At 40.3% G+C, this 18,537-nt stretch overlaps 1 protein-coding gene across 30 annotated transcripts in view; it reads left to right on the top strand.

Annotated features, from left to right (window-relative positions):
- PTK2 (protein tyrosine kinase 2) overlaps nucleotides 1-18,537 on the top strand; it is a 327,553-nt gene that overhangs the window by 156,244 nt on the left and 152,772 nt on the right. For all 30 annotated transcript variants that reach the window (XR_011645712.1, XR_011645713.1, XR_011645711.1 and 27 more), the window contains 3 exons: nucleotides 407-486; nucleotides 2,499-2,561; nucleotides 12,241-12,295. Coding sequence is in view for 26 of the 30 variants with exons in the window: in XM_071208058.1 (XP_071064159.1) it covers nucleotides 407-486; nucleotides 2,499-2,561; nucleotides 12,241-12,295 (198 nt within the window). In the remaining 4 variants the exon portion in view is untranslated. The remainder of the gene's footprint in view (nucleotides 1-406; nucleotides 487-2,498; nucleotides 2,562-12,240; nucleotides 12,296-18,537) is intronic.

Genomic DNA, 18,537 nt, shown 5'->3' with positions numbered 1-18,537 from the left:
TCAGTTCAAGAGCATAGCATTTTAATTGAGTATCATTTGCTTGGAAGGCATTTATACAGTTTTGTAGATTCTTCTCTTAATAGCTGCCTTTTAGCATCTTATTTCATTGCAGGTTAATCACTTACAGTTGCACAGTTAAATGGATTTTAAGATATGTAGGTTTTTTTGCACTTGCATCAAAGTTCAGTAAATGCTGTGTGAACTTTAGTTTTTAGTTGAGAAAATATATCTGCTGCAAATTTGCACAGAAATGGAGACCTTGCTTCGTGTCTTAACTCCTGTCAACACGGGACGTGCACAGGGCAGCTTGACATTTCCTGTGATTTAGACAGTGTTAGTGTCTTAATACCCTGTTCCAGTATCACAGATTTTATGTGCATTGTTTTCCCATTCCTTTTTATTTTAGGTGAAGAGTGATTATATGTTAGAAATAGCTGATCAAGTGGACCAGGAAATTGCTTTGAAGTTGGGTTGTCTAGAAATACGGTAAGGTGATAACTATATTTTGAAGTCTTTATTCATCAGTATATTTCATTGTTTTAAAAAATATCAGGGGAGTGGATGTAGCCCAAGTGGTTGAGCACCTGCTTCCCATATACATGGTCCTGGCTTCAATCTCTGGTGCCTCCTAAAAAAAAAATCAATACATTATTGAATAAAATCGGAGTAAAAGTTTGAGATGATTTTGAATTATGTTAATATTGCTAATTTTAGAAATCTTAGGCTCTTTTAAAATGATATTATGTTGTGTCTAAAATTAAACGATTTCTAAGAAAGCAAGTATGTAAGACAGTCTAAGGCAGTGCACCCCATTGAACTTTCTGTGATGGTGAAAATGTTCAGTATCTTTGCTGTCCGATAGGTTAGCTACTCTTCACAGGTGAGTACTGAATACCTGAACTGTGCCTAGTGCGTGTGAATTTAAACTTACATGCCCACATGTGGCCAGTGGAAATCTGAGCATGTACTACTTATTTCTTAGAACATTTGTCTTGTACTATCTTCTATACCACCATTTTAAATTTGAGTAAAAGAATTTTACCTTTGCTGCATATAATCTTAATTAAAATTTATATTGGACTGCTAGTTGAAAGTAAGTTGATTAAATTAGGTAAATTTGGTTGTATGTACTCAAAACAATAATAATTTTCCCCAAAGATCACTTTTTTATTCTGCATGAGACCTTTCAATAACTTCCTATAAGGACCCAAAGGATATTAAATATAACTCTCCACTGTTCATTAGAATTTCTTTTCAACCTTAATTATATATCCCAGTAACAAAAGTCACCTCTCGCTGCTCTTTATGCTCCTGCTGCCTCTCCTGACCTTCTTCAGAGTTTTAGCTTAGAAAGCATGTTCAGGTGCTCGTTTCTTACTGTGAGCAGTACTAACAGGTCATCTGGGAAGGGAGTTGGAAAGCATTCAATCCCACGTGGATAGCACTTGTGTACCTCTCTTGGTTCTCAATGACATGTTTTTCTTCCCACTCTGGCTTCCTCTGTGTTATGCTTTATCCCTTTCTCCCTTCCTTTCTTCTTTCCTTCCTTTCCTTTGCCCCTCCTTTTCCTTCACTGTTTGGTGTCACTGATTAAATTTTTGGACTCTGATGGAAAAGCTTGACAAATTAGTCCTCCACACCACCCAACCCCAAAATAAAAGCCCACATGAATAGAAAGCAGAACAAATCAAGTAATTGGTTGGGGACCCTCTTTTATTTTTCCTCTAAATCTAGTGCCTTCCATTTAAAGTAGGCCAAAGAAAATGTCAAATTTTAAAAACACAGGATTCATATTATTATAGGCAGCTTTGAAACAAAGTCTTGTTGACTGTACATTCTGCTATAAAATTATTTCAGTTGATATGCAATATCACATATATCGGAAAGTAGCAAACCTTGTCCTCTTTGAGATACTATGTGCATGGAGAGAGCGTCATGTCCATTAATGCCAGATTTTAACTGGAAAGGACTTGGTTCCAGTAAAATCAGAAACTATTTGAACATAGAATTTGGGATGAGAAAGTAAAATTCCAACTGCAAATGTGAAGAGCAGTAGGTAGCACTTATTCTGGGGATACTTATTCTCCACAAGGCTGATGCCTCTGACACACGTGCTAGCCATCGACTTCCTTGCATTCCATTGGGTTATGCAGGCTCAGTACCGTTCTTATGCCATTCTAGCTTCCTCAGGAGCAGGTGTGCACCTGGCTGCGGTAGCAGCCTGATATTGCTGTAACAGTTGTGCCTTTATGCAAGAACTAGGTATGCCTGCAACATACCTAATCTCTTTTAAAACTGCTATCTTATTTCTCATCTTTACAAGGAGAACTGCTTCAAATTACAGGGAAAATCAGATTCCTCAGTAGAGATAAGGTCTGTAATTGAATTGTGCTTCATTGCAGTGAAGGAATGAGTATTTAGGTACAAACTCCTCCCCCTGATTTTTAAAATTTTACAACACATTTGATATATGTATAAATTTGTATCTTTGATTTTAGGCGGTCATACTGGGAGATGCGGGGCAATGCACTAGAAAAGAAGTCTAACTATGAAGTATTAGAGTAAGTATTACACATCTAGGCCATACCTGCATATACTCAGAACTAAATAGTTTTCTCAAATTGTCATTTTTATTAAGTTTGGTTATCATTACTTAAAATTAAATATTGACTCTAAAACCCTACCATTTCTTATCATACAAGGCAAGTTTTAATGAGTAAAATCTTCTGACGTTAATTGTATTAGCTTCCATTTAGATTTGTTGATTAATGGTAAGGTATTGATGGTCTGTTAGCAAATGTGTAATAAACTTTTTTTGCCTCTGTAGACTTAATCATATTGGGATGCACTTGCACTTCTAATTCATATTTAACTCTAGAATTGCTTATAAACTTTAGTAGTCTCTTCCTTTTGATTATTCTTTATAATAGGTTCATTGGGGATAGTTTTTCACAAATGGAAATATGGGAGTTACTTGTTACTCATGCATCAGAAAACTTAGAATCTAACTTTTAAATCTTGGTGATAATTAAATTAATTTGTATATCAGATTGTTATAGTAGAACATATTAAATGCATGTAAGCCAAACTGGAGAGCTTATGTCTTGTGAAACTAGAAGTTCTGCAGCTCATCTTTTTGACTATTAAATGCAATAAAAGATTGTTGATATTTATTATATTCTAGTAAAGCTCAGTTTTCTTTTTATTAGCTGTGGTGTAACATTTTGCCAACACTTACTATTTTTTGGCTGATACTGTTTCTGAAATTTTGGGAGGTATACAGAAGATGTTGGGGAAATAAACTGAATTGTTGTCCATAACAACTCTGCTATCAAGAGAATCCAAATGACTCAATTTTATTTGGACTTTTTAGGTCAGTCCACTTGCTGTTACACTGTAAAAGTTTAATCACCACCATTTTGAAAACTAGATTTTACAGGAGAGGTGTGATCATTTAAAAATAAATACAGAAATAAATATTTTTGGAAAAAAGCTACAAAGCAGGTAGAGTCCTTCAAAATGATTACTAGTAGTAATAGATATAAAATAGCTGTTTTAGAAAATTACGTGGACCTGCTTTGGACCAGGTTGTCACATAGTGAATGAGGATAGGTCTGAGGTGTAGACAGGAAGCCCGCCTTGTTTCTGTGTGCCGGAAGCTAATTCACCCCTTGACTTCTGGATTTTATACATTAGTAGAGTATAAGATGCTTAGCAGTAAATATTTGTGATTATATGTTTATGAAGATACGAATCATATGCTGTCCCTTTTAACAAATTGGATAGGGACAGAAAGTTTGAGTGGAGTTAAATGAAAAATTTTAGAAAAACTAGGATACATTATATTAGACAGAATTATTTTGAATAGAATTTTTCCTGTCCTTCCAACACGTAATGGTGTAGAGAAAACAATAGCATTAATACCATTAATTTTAAAAAGCATAGCCCTCATATTCACTGTGATTTCGATTTTTTATTTAACATTGCCTCATTCTTCAGCCTGGTTTAGTCTTCTAAGTGCTTAAAATATAAATTTTCAGAATTGGAAGAATCACTGAAGGTCTTGTCTTCAGTGAATACTATATTTATCCCCAGGTAGGTTAGCAAAAATATATGTACTTTCCCCTATGTTTATTGGGTTGATTTTCTGTTCCTTTGTCCAATATTTGTTCACTCGTTCATTCCACAAACATTATTGAGCATTTAGTCCTTGGCAGCTAAGGTGCTGGATATTAAGAAATTAATAAGATGCAATTTCTACCCTCAGAGAGCTTACAGCTAGAAGGCAGACTGTTAGGCAAGTAAGCAAATTTATAAAATAGTCTAAATATATAAAAAACTAAAACAGATGCATCTACAGAGTTTTGGGGACAGATGGTACTTGGCATCTGAGGTAGTTTCACAAACAGATGTTACCTAAACTGTGTTTTGAAGAATGAGTGATTCACCAGAATGTGGGCAGGTGGGGATTCTATGCAGAAGCCGGTTATGTAAAATCCCACAGAGGTTGGAAAACTGTATTTTGATTGTGGGTGGAACATCTTGTAGTGCTCAGGAAGAAGGAAATGCTCACCCAAAACCCTCAATAGGCTATGTCCGAGGGTCCAGGAGCCAACTGAAAGAGCCCCTTTGGCCAAAGCTGGGACATTTGAGCAACAAAATAAAAACCTAAAGTATAGAGTCGGTATCAACCAACCCATATAAAATGAATGACTAAATGAGGGAGAAGAGACAAATCTCCTGTGCAGAAGAATGCCAAATAATTTATGTCCAAAGGAGGGGGAGAGCACCTACCTCTAAAGTGTGGGCTGTGTCCTTCTGGTTTCAATTTTCTTTTTCCTTAAAAGTTTATGGAAAGTTTCAGCCAGGTTTAAACAGTATATTTAGAAATTCCTTTTTTTTAAAAATTCCTTTATGTGTGTCTTTTGGTGGTAAAATTTTCAGTGTTTGTCATCTTCTGATATTTCTTTGAATTTTACCCTTAGTTCTTGAAAGGTAGTTTTTCTCACTAAACAATCCTGGATTGCTAGTTAGGTGTTCTTCCCCCACTTTAAAGGTATCCTTCTACCCTGCTCTGTCTTCCACGTGGCTGGGAAAGGCTGGTGCCAGTGCTTTGTCGTGGAGCTTATGCTATGCTCACTATGCTGTTGCTGCCCCAGGATTGTCCCTTGGCAGGTCCTCAGCCATCATGCCTCAAGGGGAGAGGGCTCCTATTGGTTTTTCTGCCTTTTTTTTTTTAAGGTTTATTTTTTACTTATTTCTCTCCCCTTTCCCCTGCCCCGCTCCCCCCCCCCCCCCCAGGTGTCTGCTCTCTCTGTCTATTCACTTGTGTTCTTCTGTGACTGCTTCTATCCTTATCAGCGGCACTGGGAATCTGTGTTTCTTTTTGTTGTGTCATCTTGCTGCGTCAGCTCTCCGAGTGTGTGGCGCCACTCCTGGGCAGGCTGTACTTTCTTTCACACTGGGTGGCTCTCCTTACGGGGCGCACTCCTTGCACGTGGGGCTCCCCTATGTGGGGACACCCCTGCGTGGCACGGCACTCCTTGCACGCATCAGCACTGCGCATGGGCCAGCTCCACACGGGTCAAGGAGGCCCGGGCTTTGAACTGTGGACCTCCCATGTGGTAGGTGGGCACCCTATCCACTGGACCAAGTCTTTCCCTCCAATTGGTTTTTGCTAATAACTTGGAGCAAGTTAGAAATTTTTAAGTTTCCCCAAAGAATTATACATAAGTGCAGAATATTGCCTGTTGCTGATTTATTTTGGTATCCTCTTTTTCCTTCCCAATAAGGAGAAAAAGTATGAAATGATCCATAAGGTTGCTTAGCCTTTACTTAGAAATTTTCAAGAAAATCTCAAGAAATTCCCAGCCTACTGGAGAATATCCCTTCAACTTTACCACATTTCAAAACAGCTATTTTGAATTATGCTAAAAAGAATCAGACTCAGCCTTCTTTCTGTGTCTTTCAAACCTTGGCAGAACCACGGTACCTTTTCCATAGGCAAAGTGGAGGTTCATGGCAGTAAATCCCCCAGCCCTTGTCCCTGGTGCTTTGTTCCTGAGGGCTGACACTGCCAGGTAACATGGGAATGTAAAACAGATGTGGCTTTTATTTATACATTTTATAAATAAGAGGTGAGGAGGAGAGGGGAAGGCAGCTGCTAAGTGAGGTCAGATTTTTTTACTTGGTTAACAAGCTTAGAAACTGCATTACTGATAAAAGCAAATTAAACAAACAAACAAAAAATTAGATGCTAATATTATGATTTCTAGTATGGTGTGGTGGAAGGAAGATTCTTCCTTGCCAGTGATTATTCTCTTAAACTAGAGAACTACAGTGTGAAGTAATCTTAAAAGAAGTACGTACCTTTTCAGTTCTGCTCATTTCCTTATTAAGAAGTTTGCCTTACCTTGAGAAACTGGTGTTGAACTGTCTTTGCCTTTAGTGTGTTCTACGTGGTTGCTTTGTGTCCTGGTCTCTCTTCTGCTGGAAAGCGAGCTGCATCAGGGTAGGGCCACCTGGTCTTCCTAGCAGAGGGTCTGACACTAGGTACTCGTAGGTATTTCTTGAATGAATACATGCATTGTTTAAAATTAGCTGAGGCTAATTATAATTGTGCTTTGTGCTTTTCATTCTTTTTTTTTTTCACTGTCTTTCTTGTCAGTAATAACCTAGTACTTTCTTAAGCTCCCTGTAATACTATTACAAATACATAAATGAAGGGGATACTTACAGAATTGGATGTCCACATAAAATACGAAGACTCTTTATCAGGATTAGTTTGGTTAAGTACAGTAATAACAAAATTGACAGTGAAGTATAAGACAGGAGTTCATGTCTCTTTCTTCCCAGGGTCTTGGTCCTGCCGTTTTACCATCTACAGCATGCCACCTCATGGCCTGGGTGGCTCTGGACCTTTAACTGCTGCGTTTGTGTTCTAGCCACCAAGGTGGAGGAAGACAGGGACATTCTCTTTCTCTCTCCCCATCTGAGGACACAGGTGTTTTTCTAGTGCTCTCACTTAAAGGGACATGGGCTAAAATATGAGTTACATGGTCATACCTCACTACCAGAGAGACTAGGGAAGGTAGCACTGTATCTACCCAAAACACAGCTTCTTATCACCCAGGATGAAGCAGAGAATGTCATTAAGAAGCCACTAAAAGTCTCGACTGCAGTTGGAGACTCACAACATTTATCACTTTTTAGGAGGGTTAAAAGTATCAGGTAGAGGTTAAAGTACCTCAGTAAGACTTTGAAGATGCTCAGTCCCAACAGTGTGGAAGAGAGGATAAACCAAAGAAACCACACAAAAGGGCACATTTAAGTGATACTTCAAAATCAGTTTGCTTGTTCTTTTGCTAGGGCTGTATATATTTGTGGAATTATGCCCACAGAGTATTAAATAAGGCCAACAGACAAATCAGTTTCCTGACCTGTTGTCTGACATAATAAGCTTAGCTACCTTTTCTGTGTAAACAGCGCTTCCTTGCAATCCCAGACCCCGAGGGTCTTCTGTTTTATGGATATGGGACATGAATGCACATCTGTGTGGGACAGTGCCAGGAATGGCACACCAGCAGCTGTAGGGCATCCACCAAGCCCGTGGTGGAGCATTTGCATCAGGTGCACACGCTGCCCAGGGCTGGGGTTGGGGTGGACGGCGTGTTCTTCTCTGGATCCCCTTTGAATGGAGGAAGTGGGCAAGCGTGTGTGTGTGTGATGCAGCCTTGCTGGACAAGGGAGGGGCAAGATGCGGGCAGGTAGGAGCTCTCCGAGCACATGCACACCGATTTCAGGGGACACTGGATGGTGGGGATCAGTTGGGAGGATGAAAGAGATTTTGAGATTTAGCAAAAGTGAAGGAGAAAGATAGCATCAGTCAGCAGTGGTCTAAATATTTCCTATGACAGACAAGCAATTCTCTTAACATTACTTAAGAGAATTCTGATTTAAAATTGATCACAAAAATCATTTTGAATCCCAAGAATCCTAAAACTCACTGGCTAGATGAATTGAATCTCGTGAGCTCACCATCTAACAGCACCTTTCACAGCATTGTACAGTGAGGGATTTCTCTAAGTGTCTCTCTAAGAAGAGGGACCTGTTCTAGTGATTTTTACAGCCCCATCATCCAACAGCGCGTCTGGCATGTGCACTCTCAATGAAGAAGGAAATGACTGAATTCAGGCAAGAGTAGTCTTTGGAAGCGACAGGTGTCTCCTTCTCGCGTGTGACAGGCAGCCTCGGATAAGGCCCCTTTCACCCAAAACCCTCCCCTGGTTGCTCTTGCGGCCTCGCCCCAGCAGGACCGTCCTCCTCCTCCTTGTCCATGCTGTCTTTCCCCAGCTCTTCTGAGCAACCCCAAAGAGCCTTTGTGGTCCATCCCCAGAGTGGGTGCCCAGCTGACCCAGCATCCTTCCATTTCACCACCACTGCCCCTGCGGCTCGAGAGGAGCGTTCCTGAAGTCATGGACTCATCTCCTCAGCCCCTTCACTGCCCCGTCCATTGCAGAAGCCGCTAGCCTAGCTGCAGGGGCCGGTGGAGCACCTGACACATGGCTTGTGCAGCCGGACCTGAGATTTAAGGATAACGCGCCACCAGCGGCTCGGCGCTGCTGTCCTGGACGTCAGGGCTCTAACCCCTGCTCACGTCCTGTCACCTGTGCGTAGGGTAGCTCGATGCCTTTAAACAACCCAGTGCTTGGTTTCGGAGTCGGAGTTGGGTAGTATTCTAAAAGGCCCATGGAAACTAAGTTTTTTGTCAAATGAGGTGACATGCATTTAGGATATACCCCTTGACAATCATTTAGATAGTTAAGAATTACTTTAAAAAGACCAGTAGTTGCATTTTATTTGTGATGCCTATGTTGCATTTACTTTTCCATTCCCATGTAGGTCAGCTGTGAGAGTTTGGTTTTACATCCCAGACAGCTGACCTGCGGAGAGGCGAGCGCATTGTAAACCTCTTTCAGATACGGTCTCAAGCCGGTTGAGGCGGCCTTGTATTAAAAGTGGGACAACCTGCAAGTGCCCTGCCTGGTTTCCTGAGAGAGGGTTTAAATTTAGATGCCTATAATAGGCTCTCTCAAAAACTGGGAACATAATGCCTTCAGTGCTTCTCAGAGCCCCCTACCACAGCCTAAAGGAGATCTTCTGGATAAGCTTGTAGAAAATGTATTAAATGTAATGTTGAATTTTCCCCATAATTTTGTATACTTTACCCTCATTTTTGTTTTCTCACTTGTCAGGTATTCTATTAACAAGAGTTCCTCCTAACTTGACTTTTAAAAACAGCTTCGTAAATGGGGTGACTATGGCCGTGGGCACCCTGCCCCCAGCAGAGGACGTCCCTGCCCTGACTTCTGGGCTCCCCCACCTCGAGACTCGCCCAGGCAGTGGCCGCCTTGGCCCTCCAGCAGCAGTACATAGCTCACTCAGCCTGCTGGTGCCCACCCAGCCCAGCCCAGGCCCTCCTTCTCAGCACTTGGTGTCAGTGTCCCTCGGTCACCTGGGCTCCCTCTTTCTCGTGTGCTTCCTATCCAGTCACCAGCGCAGTGGGCTCTGTCCACCACATACCCTGATTCTCAAGCTTCTCCTGCCTCTGTTTAGTTCCCAGAGGCCACCTCCCTCCCGTCCCCGTCGTCCCCCCGCCCCCCGCCCTTTGCCTGTTGAAGCCTCCTTCCAGCTCATCCTTGCCTGGCTTGGAGTTTTGCCCCCACTGTGTATCCTGCACACGACACCGTGAGTGTTGGAAATGGCAAATCAGGTCACACATCTCTGCTCAAATCCATGGCAGTTGGGCATACGGATCAAAATCTCATCAGATAGGAGGGACTTTAAGATCTTTGTAGGGAAAAGGACCTATCCCTAAAGGTTCTAGGGACTTTATAAACACATTGTTATTTAATCCTTAGCCACCACTGCATGCAGTCGGAATTAGCATTGCTATTTTACAAATAGATAAACTGAGGTTAACGGAGGTTAGGTAACAGCCAGAACCATCCTGTGGATAAAGCCAGGGTTCAAACCCAGGACTCCGATAGGAATGTAAGTGCTTTTCATTATGGAATAGTTCCCAGAGAAGGAGGACGGGGAGGAAGATGCTCAAGGATAATACCTTAAAGATTCTAGAATTTTTGTTTTTCCTTTGTGTGTTTATTTTGCTACCATTCTATTTCCCCAAGGGATTAGCACCAAAATCCTTAAAATGCAGAGACCATGTGTTTTGAGTATGCAGCAAGAAAGGAAAGAACTTGGGTGGACAAATTGCAGCTCTGAAAACATAAGAAAAGGGAGTTACAAATAAAAGTGATTAGACAAATAAATGGAAAACCAGGAATTAGTTATATGAACTGATAGGTAAAGCCAGAGAACAATGGATTATAGAAGCCGAGAAAGACTTTCATAGGCTCTTGTGAGAATAATACTAATAACAGAATCCAAAAGAGTGAGAACTGAGGCCTGTTCCGGATTTAGCAAGAAGTTCATTGGTTGAAGTCCTAACTAATGGTTAGATTACTTCTATAGAATAGGAGGTTAAGATGTTTGGATGTAAGATCAACCATATAAGCTGTGTTTTTGTTTATAATACCAGCTTACTAATAGTTAAGGACAAGGTTATTCCTGTTTTATTTTTTTGTATTTCATCCTCAATTTATTTTTCTATAGGTGATTTTGAGAAGACTGCCTGTATTTCACTTTTCTCCTTCTTGCTCCTTTTTTTTTAAATTTTTGTTTATATTAAAAAGATTTATTTGGTCTATAAAGTTTTAAAAGCTGTAATATCAAATAGTATACTGATGCAAAGTTAAAATTTTGTTCTTTCTCTATTAAAATCACAAAATCTCTTAAATCATCTATCTGTTCCAGCAAAAGTTCACAAAGAGTTTTTCCCCTAAATAATCAGGTACTTTAACCTTATAATTTCCTTGGCTGTTTAAAAATAAGTTATCACTAAAAAGAAAACCAACATATAAAGTTCAAACCTGCTTTCTTAAATACATGAAAAATAAAAAAATCACTCAAAAACATTGCTGTGAAACTACAGTTAATAATCCGACGTTTCCTTTTCCTGCTAAAACCCTGTGTGTCTTTGTGAACTCTTCCTAAGCCTAAACTGATTTTTAATGTCACTAAATGAAACTCAAAATTTGTGAAGAAATAGAAAAATACATTGTATGAGAAACCTCCTCACAGCCTCTCCCTAACTGCTACTTTTTTATCTACTAATGAAAATGTTGCTTATATACTGTTAAACCCACCAAAATATGTAATTTCACTATCAACTGTTAATGTTCAGTGTTGAGTAAGAATTCCAGAGTGGGTTGTGAGGCCATTTCTCCCAGGAGTTGAGGAGAAGGAGTAATAAGATTATATATACTTCTTGATCCTTTTATATTTTCCAGGACTCTCCTGGGATTTCTTACTGTAGAAACATTGTTCCATCTTACTAGTACAGGAGTGCCATCTAGTGACCAAAAAGCCTGCATAGCTTAGTACCCAAAGTGGCTAGAAAAGGGACAGAGCTATTCTTTCTGCTCTATTTACTGCAGTTTCTTGGCCAGGGTGGTTTCAGGCTTTTTATAATAGTGAATAATTTAACTTCATAGAGTTTTAAAAAATCACCTAGATTTCTGACAGTTCCATACATTCAGCTTTTTTACCTTGGTCAAATATCAAATTATTTTATTCCTATATAACTCTTTCCATTGTTTAAGTGAATGAATTCAATTCCTTAAGCAAAATAAACAAACAAAAACTTAAAAAGCAATTCTATTTTTAAGATAAATCCAAGGGATTTTTTTTTAAACTTTCAGAGTATATCCCAAATCTTTTCATAATTAGCAGTTTGTTCTCTGCATATATAGTGTAACCTGATTGGAACTGATGTTTGTAAGGATAACCTTGAAGCAACATCTGTAAAAGAACAGTTTATTCATACTTTTGTTGTGCTATGCAAAGAGGCACTATTCTAGAAGGATTTTCAACAATAAGGGTTAAAAACAGGGCTTTCTATGTAAACCAACTTGTATTCATGTTTTCTTTATATCTAGAAAATGACTTGTCCCAACCCCTTGTGTGTTCATGCTGGTAAATTAGAACTTCATTTTACTTGTTTCCTTCTGGGATACCATGTGGGAGATAATTAATTTAAGTGCTTTTAGTGTTTTTACAAGGATGTCATTATATTAATTGATGGTGTTATTTGTTAATACACTTCTTTTTATATTTCAGAAAAGATGTTGGTTTAAAGCGATTTTTTCCTAAGAGTTTACTGGAGTCTGTCAAGGTAATTAGTCTCCTTTAATATAATCTAATAATCATATTATGCAGATACCTTTTCCCCAAGGGTAAATTGCTTTGGGGAAAATAAAATGATACTATTTTCTCCTTTACATGTAAAAGCTGCAATGTAAAAAGCTGACTTTTACTCTGGTCATATTGATGCCAAGTTGATTTTAACAGGTTCAGCTTTCTCCCACAACACCATAGTTTTCATTGCTTGATTGTATGTGATACCACCTAACTATAGAACCGAGAAGCTCACAGTAGTCCTTGTTGCCTGGGTCTTTGCAGTCTTAGGTATCTTGATACACAGAAGTAAAGCAGTAGTACGTAAAGAGTCATAGTGTAGCTGAATATAGCAAAACAGTAGAAACACCCATCACTGTGTGTGCATATGCAGGTAAGCCAGTTCTGAAACTCTGTCTCTTCTTCCCGACATGTTGACGCACCTTATTGGTGAGTCTTGCGCAGCCTCAGTTCTCATCCTTCCTTTAGTTCCCACTCCACGCTCAGACAGCAGCGAGTCTGAAGTGGAATTTCCCCAGCCAGTACAGAGCGCATGTCCAGGTGTTACAATGTGGTGGGCAGATGCAGACTTCTGGGTCAAGATAGAGTCCAGCTCCAGTGAGCTGGCCATTTACAAGGCACATGACCTTGGCCTGGTTTCTTAGTTCCACAGTGAAGAAAATCATATTTCATTAGGTTGATAAGAAGACTTACTGGATTTAATGTGTTATATTACCACAGTACCTGTCACATAGCACTTTGTAAATGGTGGTTGTTACTGCTCTTATTTTGTGATTAAATGGTGTGTTAGGCACCAAAAAACCATACCTTCACAGGGCCCAAACAGTATAAGACATATGTGATGAGACACTGTATTTTTCTGTACATCAGTTTCTATATCTGAAGTAAGAATAAAACCAAGTACTAATGTGCTAAATCTTGGAACAATGTCTAATGCAAAGAAAGGATGCTAAGTGTCGTCTGTTATGAGGAGGAGATGGTCATTCTTATTACTGGTAACAATAAAATGCAAAATTCAAAGGTTTTATTGTACTAATCTGGAACCTGTTTCCACACAACATTTTCTTGACAATTGTGTTATTGTCGAGTCTCTATATAAAGTCTGTGTATTTTCACTAGGGACATTCTTGGCCTAATTTATTGAGTGCGATTTGTGAAATTGTAGCTTCTTGATGAATATGCAAATGTTCTACAGTAGAAGGCATTCTGCAAATGTAGTGAGACATATTTTTTCAAGGACAGGAGAGGAAAAGAGTCCTTTTTGTGTCAGACTCTTTTTGGGAAGATGCTGCCCTGCGTTTTAATTTTCGTTAGTTTCCTGATCTATTCATGAGATCATAGAGCAAATTGAGCAGTATGGAAATAAAGTCTGGCAATCACTTGATATGGGCTTAAATACTGAGAAAAGAGTTGTTAGGGGTATTGTGGATTCATGACAGATTTTAGATCAAGGGATGGACACATCATTTCTTGGATTTTAGATTATAAATCTAACAGCAGCATGAAGGAAGGATTGGAAGCAAGAAGCGTTGAGTGGTGGTGGAGTTAGTGGGTGTTTGGTGATGAGGCCTGGATGGAGCTGCGCCTTGTGAGGAGGAGGGAGAGTTGGCCTCAGAAACCTGAGCCTTTCACAAGCCGAAAAGCACTTGTGCTCTTCTGAGGACTCGGATCGCTGCTGCTGTTGATGGGGCTGAGAGGGAACAGAATTGTTAGCTACTGTTCGCTATGGATCCACTGAAGAGCTCGTTTCTCACACACTTCCTAATAAAAAGGGAATCATCAAAACTTTTTAAAAAACGTATAGTAGACTTCTTAAATAGCTTAATCGGGAGTTTATATCTTTCACCCTTTTGGGCCAAAATTTCTTCACTTTCTACCTCAATTCTTTAACATTGCACTGATTGCCAACAACCTTTGTGAAATTCATTATCAATTTAAGTATATGCCCATTAGTGTGTAAATTTACAGGCAGTCCGTTCTTCAAATCAAAAAATTCACATCAGCTTCTGTGACAAAGCAGTGCAGTGCCGTGCTGGGTGGGGTCCTAGGAGGGTCGTGCTGGGAAGTCAGGTGAAGCCTGTGCTCTGGTGAATGGCTTCTTAGTTTTGACAAATAGATATTGAGGTTAGGGGCAGCTGGTTAAAGGTTAAAGATATTGTGGGAACTCTAATTGTAGTTCTTCTGTAAATCTATAATTAGGTAGGAGTTCAAAAATAGCCAAATTGTAATTATTTGAATACAATTTTCAGTAGAAGTCAAATTTCAGAACTGGAAGTAGTAAGAAATTAATAGTTGTTTTTTAAAGTATCTATACAATCCCCAAAGAATATAGCAGTTTCCTAGAATTCTGTTTTATTCTTAGAGAAAATTATCATCATTTTTAATTCCATGATCAGCATGTCACTACCTCAGACTTAATATTTTTGTCAGGCACAGAAATTCCTGGCTCACTATAAACATTCAGCATTCACTTCGTGAGCATCTGCTGGGTGCCAGGGTGGAGAAAACCCAGACTCTGCTTGAATGCTCCTCGTCCAGTGTAGCGCTTTGTATATCTATGTTTGGCATTTGACGAGTGGTTAGATCAGTTACTCCTCAGTGTGTTCTTAGCTTATTATTCTTACATTTATTGAGACCTGCCTTGTGACCCAACATGTGGTCTATCCTGGAGAAAGATCACCGAGCACTTGAAAATAACGTATAACCCGCTGATCTGGGGTGAAACATTCTGTAGATGTCCATTAGGTCTAGTTCATTTCTCATATTGTTCAAGTTCTCTGTTTCCTTGTTGTTCTGTCTAGTTATTCTATCTTGAGATGTGAGTGGTATGTTGAAGTCTCCAACTATTACTGTAAAGATGTTTCTTTCTCCCTTCAGTTTTGCCAGAGATTGCCTTGTATATTTTGGGGCACCCTGGTTAAAGGCATAGATATTTATGACTACTGTTTCTTCCCTGTTGATTGCCCCTTTTATAAATATATAAAAGCCTTCTAAGACGCTCATAAATTTTTTGCATTTAAACTCTGTTTTGTCCAATATTAGTATAGCTACCCCAGCTCTTTTTTGGTAACTGTTTGTGTTGAGTATCTTTTTCCAGCCTGTCACTTTCAGCTGATTTGTATCCCTGGGTCTAAGGTGAGTCTCTTATAGGCACCATATGGATGGTTCATGGTTTTTTTTTATCTATTCTGTCAGCCTATATCTTTTAATTCTCATTTTTTAGGAGGTATTGGGGATTGAACCCAGGTCCTCATACATGGGAAGCAGGTGCTCAACCACTGAGCTACATCTTCTCCCCAGTGAGAGTTGGATTTTTCATTTGTTTCTTTATAGGAGGCACTGGGGATTGAACCAGAGACCTTGTAAGTGGGAAGCAGGCGCTCAGCCACTTAGCTACATCTACTTCCCAGCCTACATCTCTTGATTGGAGAGTTTAATCCATTCACATTCAATGATATTATTGCAAATGTATTGTTTTTTTTTTTAAAGATTTATTTATTTATTTAATTTCCCCCCCTCCCCTGGTTGTCTGTTCTTGGTGTCTATTTGCTGCGTCTTGTTTCTTTGTCCGCTTCTGTTGTCGTCAGCGGCACGGGAAGTGTGGGCGGCGCCATTCCTGGGCAGGCTGCACTTTCTTTTCACGCTGGGCGGCTGTCCTCACGGGCGCACTCCTTGCGCGTGGGGCTCCCCTACGCGGGGGACACCCTTGTGTGGCACGGCACTCCTTGCGCGCATCAGCACTGCGCATGGCCAGCTCCACATGGGTCGAGGAGGCCCGGGGTTTGAACCGCGGACCTCCCATATGGTAGACGGACGCCCTAACCACTGGGCCAAAGTCCGTTTCCCGCAAATGTATTGTTTACTTCCACCATTTTATATTTGGTTTTGATATGGCATATTTTATTTTTGTCAGTATTTTTACCCTTTTGGTTATCCTTTCTGCTAGTCTTGCCTTCTACACTCTCCTCAAAACCTCTCTCCTGTTTTTTTCTTTCAACCCGTATGGCTCCCTTTAATACTTGGGCAAAGATGGATTCTGTTTTGTGAGCTCTTTAGTTTCTGTTTGTTTGTGAATATTTTAAACTTACCTTTATATTTGAAGGACAGTTTTGCCAGATAAAGAATTCTCTGCTGGCAGTTTTTCTCTTTTAGTATCCCTAATTAGATCATAAACCATATCGCCATGGTTTTTGATGAGAAATCTACACTAAGTCTTACTGGACGTCCCTTGTATGTGATGATTTGCTTCTCCCCTGCTGCTCTCAGAGTTTTCTCTATATTTGACATTCTGAGTAGGTCTATACTTTTTTTTTTTTTTTAAGATTTATTTATTTATTTTCCCCCCTTCCCCTTCTGCCCTGCTGTTTTTGATGTCTGTGTTGTCTTCTCATTTTCTCTCTAGGATTCACCTGGATTCAATCCTAGAGGCCTCTGATGGGGAGAGGGGTTCCCTGTCAATTGTGCGACCTCAGTTCCTGGTCTCTGCTGCGCTTCACCTTGACTCTCCCCTTGTCTCTCTTCTGATGTGTCATCATCATGCTGCATGACTCACTTGCACAGGCACTGGGTCACCACATGGCACTCGCGTGGGCACTGGTTTGCCGCATGGGCACGCTTTTTCTTGTTTTTTTCACCAGGAGTCCCCAGAGATCAAACCTAGGTCCTCCCATATGGTAGGTGGAAGCTCTGTCACTTGCGCCACATCCATTTCCCCTGAGTAGGTCTGTTCTCATTTATTCTGGTTGAGTATACTGCACTTCTTGGACATGTCAATTTGTTTCTTTCATGAGAGTTGGGAAATTTTCAGCAATTATATCCTCAGATACTTTTTCTGCCCCTTTTCCCTTCTCCTTCTAGAACTCCAGTGACACATATGTTGTTGTGCTTCATGTTATCATTCAGCTCCCTGAGCCCCTGCTCAATTATTTCCCATTCTTTTCTTTCTCTGTTCTTTCTCTTCAATTTCAGCTCTTCTGTCTTCTATATCACTTATTCTTTCTTCTGTCATTTTGAATCTGCTATTGTATGCCTCCATTGTGTTTTTGATCTCAGGTATTGTTGTCTTTCATTCCCATAAGCTCTATTTTTTTAATTCAGGTTTGCAGATTCTTCTTTGTGCTCACTCAGTGTCTTCTTGATGTCCTTTATCTCTTTAGCCATGTGTCTTTCAACTTACTGATTTGATTCTGGAAATTTGTATGAACTTTGTTGATTAGTTGTCTCAAATCCTGTGTCTCACCTAGGGCTTTGATATATACCTTTGCTTGGGCCGTTTCTTCCATTTTCTTAATATAGCTTGTAATTTTTTGCTGATGTCTAGGCATCTGATTCTGTTGGTGAATTTACTCAGATGCTCAATTCCTTTCTCTTTTGTAGGGATTTAGTGGCAGGAGGCTGTGTGTTACTGCTGTTCTTTGATTCTTGGATGAACCCAATATAGGTCTTTACGATTGCCCCTGTTGGTTGCTCAAATCTGCGCCCTGGACCCAGGAATGGGTTACAGACCCACTTCTAAGGGCCTAGGGCAGGGAAGCTGTAAAGGCCAGGAAAATACTCCCTCACTTATTTACTTTTAATTTTCTCACATGTACTACCTTGGTATGCCAGCAAATGTGCTCTTCTGCAGCCCTCTCAGTTCAAAGCCTGGAGTGTGTTCTCTGCAACACCAGCCACAACAGTGTGACAGAGGATCCTGCCTGGAGGCTAAGAGCCTTGCAGTGCAAACTTTCTCAGAGGCTGTTCTCCAACCTTTTCTGCCAGTTCCCCCCTTTTTGTGCTTAGGAAATAATTCCACTCCCATGTGCATCCTCAGCAAGGTTGGTTGGGAGGGTGATTGGCAGGGTTAGATCACTTTAGTCCAGTGCTTGCTCTCGGGGCAAACAACGGCACGTCCCACCCGGCCTGGAATTTGTGGGTCAAAGACTGAAGCAGCCTTAGGCTGCCTCCCTCTCTCTCCTGTTTCCTGGGGAGGTGGATCCCTGGGGCCCTCTCTTTTTTTTCTTTTTTCTTTTTGTCTTTATTTTTTTAATATCATATTCAAAAAATATGAGGTCCCCATATCCCCCTCACCCCCCACCCACCTCCTCCCCCCGTAGCAACAATCTCCTCCATCATCATGAGACATTCATTGCATTTCGTGAATACATCTCTGAGCACCGCTGCACCTCATGGTCAATGGTCCACATTCCCTCTGTCTTTAGCCACTGGCCTGAGGCCTGA

This window comes from Dasypus novemcinctus, chromosome 14 (assembly GCF_030445035.2).
Source record: "Dasypus novemcinctus isolate mDasNov1 chromosome 14, mDasNov1.1.hap2, whole genome shotgun sequence".
Taxonomy (NCBI): domain Eukaryota; kingdom Metazoa; phylum Chordata; class Mammalia; order Cingulata; family Dasypodidae; genus Dasypus; species Dasypus novemcinctus.
The sequence above is the reverse complement of the archived record's forward strand: the minus strand, read 5'-3'. Positions and strand labels throughout refer to the sequence as shown.